Below are 6,100 nucleotides of genomic sequence, written 5' to 3'. Positions count from 1 at the left end.
AGCAGATCACATTCAGCCCTGGCACAGTGACTGTTGAAGGCATGTGGAGCCTCACCTCCCCTGAATATGGCTTTGTCTCTCCAACCTCCACCTCTCACGGCTGCGTTCAATGTTTTCTTTCAACGAGTTTGCTCTTGATTGCAGGGATTTTACGGAGAACGGTTTGGTGAAGATGTGCTGGAAGTGATTAAGGACTCCAACCCTGTGGACAAATGTAAACTAGATCCTAACAAGGTAAGAACACAAGTACAGATTTTGATGTATAACAATTCCCGGATGTATGCAAACGTTCCAAGACAAATCCTGCCCTGAATTTCCCTGAGTCAACTGTGAAATCCACGTCTTGTGTGACTGCTTGGGATGAGAGTTGGGGAAAACCATCCCAGCAAAGGAATGCAGAATTAGCCATTTCGTGCCCTGCCCTCGACGTGGTTGGTGGGAAGGGAGGAGACAGAAGGGCAGCAGAGGCCTTGGCTGCATTCACCTCTCTGTAGTCTCTGCTGAGTGCACAGAAGGGAGTTTGCTGTTCACTGGCCTCTTGCTTTTTTGCAGCTGCAGCATTTTGGCTGCATTCTGGCGCCGTATCCTTTAAGCACAGCAGGACTGACAGGAGCATGCTGGGGAAACAGGGCTGTGGCTTAGGGCAGGGCAGTATCTGCACGGGAAGGAAGGAAATGCTTCATGTGGAGAGCGTGAACTGAGAGGGGCAGTGAGCCGTAATTTATCCAGTCCGGAAACTGCTGAGCATCCTTGCTCCCCATCAGTGGGAGGGTGATTTTTTCAGAGTAAAGGCAAGAAACAGCCAAGAGGTGGCTTCAAGAGGAGTCAGCTCTTCTCCTCTGGTGCTCTGCCTTGCTGATCACACCTGGGTTCCTTCTTGCAGGCCTACATTCAGATAACCTATGTGGAACCATACTTTGACACGTACGAGATGAAGGACAGGATAACATACTTCGACAAAAACTACAACCTGCGGCGATTCATGTACTGCACGCCCTTCACGCTGGACGGCCGAGCTCACGGGGAGCTGCACGAGCAGTTCAAGCGCAAAACAATCCTGACAACGTCCCATGCTTTCCCTTACATTAAAACCAGGATAAACGTCATTCACAAAGAGGAGGTGAGGCCCGGGCTGTCGGGGGCTTCCTGTGTTTGAAGGGCAGTGGTATCCCAAGACTAAGGGAAGTGGATGTTACTGAAACTCATGCATAACGTACTGTTGTATGTTTAGTTTAATGCCACGGCTGTGTCCACGCTGTCACATTAACAAGGTGCACCCTCCTGGCCATCTCCAGCCTACCTCTCCTCTGTCTGTTGAAGATGAGGAAATTCGACAGAGGGCGAGAACGGACAGCACTGTCGTGAGCTGCTCTGTCTGTTCACTGCAGGGACTGAGCCAGCAGTGTGCCCAGGTGGCCAAGAAGGCCAACGGTATCCTGGCTTGTACCAGCACTGGTGTGACCAGCAGGACCAGGGCAGGGATCATCCACCTGGACTGGGGGCACTTGGGAGGCCACCCCTCGAATCCAGGGATCGTCCCCCTGAACTGGGGGCACTGGGGAGGCCGCACCTCGAATCCTGGGATCAGTGTTGGCCCCTCACTGCCAGAAGGACATTGAGGGGTTGGAGCATGTCCAGAGATGGACAATGAAGCTGGGGCAGGGTCTGGAGCACAATGCGCTGAGGAGCAGCTGAGGGACCTGTGGGGGTTGAGCCTGGAGCAAAGGAGGCTCCGGGGAGACCTTCTGGCTCTGACAACTCCCTGACAGGAGGCTGGAGCGAGGTGGGGGTTGGTCTCTTCTCCCCAGGAAAAAGTGACAGGATGAGAGGAACCAGCCGTCAGTAGCACCAGGGGAGGGTGGGGTTGTCCCTGAGGAGCCATTTCTGTCCCATTGGGGTTGTGCAGGCGTGTCGCAGGCTGCCCAGGGCAGTGGTGGAGTCCCCATCCCTGGAGGGGTTTCCCAGCCGTGTGGAGGTGTTGCTGTGGGACAGGGGGCAGTGGGGACCTGGTAGTGCTGGGGGAACGGAGGGACAACCAAAATGATTCTGTGATGCTGTGACTGTGCATGAGACACCTTCATTTCCAGTTTAAGAATGGCTCGTTTCCATTGGATTTTTCCCTGTTAGTATTCAACCTAAATGAAACCCAGACTGATTTTGTCATGCAGTATGTCCTGCCACCTTTCACTAGGGTATTTCCAGCGCACAGCAGCTGGTGCCTGCAGGGACCCTTGGTGACATTTGTAAAAACGCAGGTTGCTCCAGCCTGCTTGAATGGCGCGTCCTTTGCTCGGCATTGCAGCGCACTCGCACGGCCTCAATGGCCATAGGCCAGTGGGCTCCTGAGGCTTTACAGAGAGATTTATCCCATCGCTGTGTTCGTTTTCCAGGGGTGGGTGGGAACTTATGTGATCTCTGGAACACAATGAAAAATACTTGGGCTCTGCTCTAGTGCTGTAACCCTGGGTGTTGGTTACAGAGACCCCAGAGGGATGTGAGTCTGCCCACTCAGGAGCAATCTCAGAAAGTACCCAGATGTAGAAACGCAGTTAAGAATCAAATTTCTTTTTGATGTCCCTAAACCAAGACTGAGACATTGCATTTCTGAAGTGCTTCTGTCCAGACTGTCAGTCCTGTTGGTGTCCTCCACCACTTCACTGTGCCACCCAAGGCGATCTTGGTGTTTCTGAGAGTCCATGTCTGGTTGGCAGTCTCAGCCATAAAAAGCACCCTTTGTTCTGGCTCCTTGCTTAGATCATTTTGACACCCATCGAAGTGGCCATAGAGGACATGCAGAAGAAAACACAGGAATTAGCTTTTGCAACCCACCAAGACCCTGCGGACCCAAAGATGCTGCAAATGGTGCTGCAAGGATCAGTAGGTACCACAGTCAATCAGGTGAGGATCGCTGTCCGAGTTGGAGACACAGGGCTGGTGCCTATCAGTGCAGAGCCGTGTTTCTAAATTACTTTGCCTTTTTTTTTTTTTATGGGATGTTTTTAGGGTCATTGGTAGGTCTAGACTAGCTGCTCCTCTCAGTGATTCTGTGATGAGAGTCCTGAAAATGCGGTTAGGTCTGGGAAGTGGCTGAGACAAGACAGCCCTCCCCCAGTGACCTGCTCCTTCCTGGCATTTGCAGTTGCTGCCCGCTTCTCCTTTAAATAAACATGTTTTATTGCTTTCTCTTTGGTTAGCCAGGCGCTAATTCCAGGGTGGAATTAGGATGGTGTCCTGTTGGTTTTGAACAAAATGGAAAGCAAAAACCAGTGAATAGAGAAAAATTGAGGGAATATGAGTAAACCTCTGCTAATGCACGAGCTGGAAAAAATCAGCTGGAATTTCAAGTTCAGGGTTGAGTTTGCAGTGCTGGCAAATGCTTCCCTTGTTCCATCTGCAGTGTTTAAACTGTGCCTTAGTTGTGAGTTGAGCAAACTTTGTCAAGAGTCCTTCTAAGAGAAACCAAATGTAGACTGCATTTTCTCACGCTGTTTTCCAAAAGCTGAGTTTTATTTAAAAGAAAAAAAAGCCTAAAAGACGTTCAGTTGTCGTGATATTTGGTGATTTATGCCAGATTGACCAGCTGCAGTTCTTCAAGATGCATAATGTGAGGACATGTTGCATTTTACAAACGTTTCTGCATGCAAGATGTTTCTGTAGTGCCTGGATATGGCGGACAGTTCTGAGGAACTTTCTTTTTCTCTTCTGCTTCTAAAGGGACCATTAGAAGTTGCACAAGTTTTCTTGTCTGAAATACCCAACGATCCAAAGCTCTTCAGGCATCACAACAAACTACGGCTCTGTTTCAAAGACTTCACAAAAAGGTACAGAGTGTTGTCAAACCGCCTGCCAGATGCGGTGATTACCACCACATTGGGCAGGAGCAGGTACAATAACACAGGGGTTGTCCGGAGAGAGGAGTTCTCACCTCCACCTGTCCCGTTCCTCAGCTGCCCCGTTGGTTCCCTGTTTCTCTGGAGCTGCTGGTCCGTGACTTAAGGGGCTGAAGTCGTTTGGCTTTTCTGTTTATCAGGCATGATGTAGCGCTCACAGTTCAGGTGCGAGCAGCTGTTTCGTCTCAGAAAACACAGCTAGCCACACTGGCACACGTGAACTCACAGCTTGGCAGGGTCAGCAGAAGCTGCTGAGCTGCCAGGAGATGAGACTTCCTCCTGAAGTGAGTTTCTCCAAAGCACCCTGGCAGGAGTCTCTCAAGAAAGGAGCTGGCTGCTCTGCTTTGCTCTGGAGTAATGCAGACTGCAGGCTCAGTCCATCGTCGTTTGCAGGCACCAAGGAGTTAAAAAGTACATATATAAATGTAATAAAAATGTTCCAAGCCAATAGATCCCGTGGCGGCGTAGTTTCCCTGCATGTAAGAAGTGGCACTGATGATACGGTTCTTTTCATACCCTCTGTTTACATGACATCTTTGCAAGTAGGAGAGTTCCTGATGAACGCCGTTCCTTAACCGTTCCTGAGCAGAGTAGTAGTTCTCTCCACCTTTAGATGTTCTTGGCCTGGAATTGGCTGTGTGAAGAGCAGCCTTTTATTTCTCTTCAGAAGATAAACTCAGCAGGAGAGTGAGTTAAAGTAACAAAGGAGTTGTCACTCTGGAAGTGAAATGGCAGTTGGAAGTAGGACAGCTTCTCCTCTCCCTACGGACACTAGGCAGCTTAGCTGAGGTTTTATTACCCAAAAGGCAAGGTAGAGAGGGGTTTATGTGTCATCCCAGAGGATCAATTTTTTTGTGCTATTAGATTAACAAGTCCATAGCAAGCAGGTCCTTCTTTGTGTGCCCGAGTTTCATAGGCTTTCGTTTTCTAGATGCGAAGATGCTCTGCGCAAGAACAAGAGCCTGATCGGTCCTGACCAAAAGGAGTATCAGCGAGAACTCGAACGGAACTACCACCGGTTAAAGGAAGCTCTCCAGCCTCTGATAAACAGAAAGATCCCGCAGCTGTATAAGGCAGTGCTGCCGGTCACGTGCCACAGGTGGTTATTTCATTTTCCTCTTTCTGCAGAGATAAGGAGGGTGTAAAGCTGGGGAATGGGGTGTCTCATCTTCCTGGTGAACCTGTGACATTGATTTGGTTTCAATTCTGGCTCTTTTGGCTGAGTCCATCCCTTTCCCCTTCTGTCCTGACTGCAGAGCACATCCCCTTCCCAGCGGTGATGGTAGGTGCTGTTTGCAATGGTTCCGCTCCTTCTAAAGGACCTATGACTTTAGGTTTTTTTTTTTCATCCCACATCCCATTCTTTTAAGATTCAGACCACTCTCAGTGTGGCAGGACTTTGTCACCTGTTTGTTCCCAGCGAAACTGGGATGAGGAGCTCCAGGGGAAGGCAGGGTAGAAAAATAGTTGGTGTCTTCCGTGCTGGAAGACCAATAAGGTGGAGGTTGGGTTTTTTGTTCGTCTGCAATGAGACTGAACATAAAAATCCCACTGGGAACATCTGAAGCAGGTCACAGCCCACAGCACTGTCACCCTCTGGCACTGGCTGGGGCTGAGCAGGGGAACTTTGAGTCCATAAAGTTTCTAACAAGGCTTTGGCTCCCAGCAAAGGGGCAGAACCATGCCATTGGGTTAGGGGAACACAGCCCCGCTTGTGAACCTCTCCTCATGTACGTGGTGGTCAGAGGTAGAGAGCGGTGGGGAGCATAAAAAATCTTGTGAAAAGAGAAACTTGGCAAAATTACATTAGAGAAAGAGCAAGACTTAGTGCTGGATGAAGGAAATGAGTGTTCCCGGCTCATAGAGCAGCGCTCAGCGATGTGTCTGTAGCTGAACTGGATGTACGTTCTGTCTGCTGAACACTGCAGGAAGGCGGCTTGCCCTCGTGGTCCAGGCTTGTGATGTTTTAAGCTCTCCCCAGATCCTGGGGAAGTTGCTGGGCAGTGGAATGATCCCAGATACAGACCCCAAACTAGCTGATTTGAAAAGCAATGAGTTAGTTGGTGTCAGTGGACTTCATTTTTGTGGTAGCCAGTTACAGAAATGGAAATGGAGTACAGAGTCATTCATCTGACAAGGCTTCTTATTTCATCATGGAAAATATGAGCTCATCGTTGTATTTTCTCTCCCTCAGAGACTCCTTCAGCAGG

At 49.7% G+C, this 6,100-nt stretch overlaps 1 protein-coding gene across 1 annotated transcript in view; it reads left to right on the top strand.

The window, feature by feature from the left end:
• DOCK7 (dedicator of cytokinesis 7) overlaps positions 1-6,100 on the top strand; it is a gene marked incomplete at its 5' end in the record, with an annotated part of 82,239 nt that overhangs the window by 72,913 nt on the left and 3,226 nt on the right. The window contains 6 exons of the mRNA XM_010137083.1: positions 145-234; positions 884-1,120; positions 2,755-2,898; positions 3,715-3,821; positions 4,822-4,989; positions 6,085-6,095. Of these exons, the coding sequence (XP_010135385.1) occupies positions 145-234; positions 884-1,120; positions 2,755-2,898; positions 3,715-3,821; positions 4,822-4,989; positions 6,085-6,095 (757 nt within the window). The remainder of the gene's footprint in view (positions 1-144; positions 235-883; positions 1,121-2,754; positions 2,899-3,714; positions 3,822-4,821; positions 4,990-6,084; positions 6,096-6,100) is intronic.

This window comes from Buceros rhinoceros, unplaced genomic scaffold (genome assembly GCF_000710305.1).
Source record: "Buceros rhinoceros silvestris isolate BGI_N320 unplaced genomic scaffold, ASM71030v1 scaffold4165, whole genome shotgun sequence".
Classification (NCBI taxonomy): domain Eukaryota; kingdom Metazoa; phylum Chordata; class Aves; order Bucerotiformes; family Bucerotidae; genus Buceros; species Buceros rhinoceros.
The sequence above is the reverse complement of the archived record's forward strand: the minus strand, read 5'-3'. Positions and strand labels throughout refer to the sequence as shown.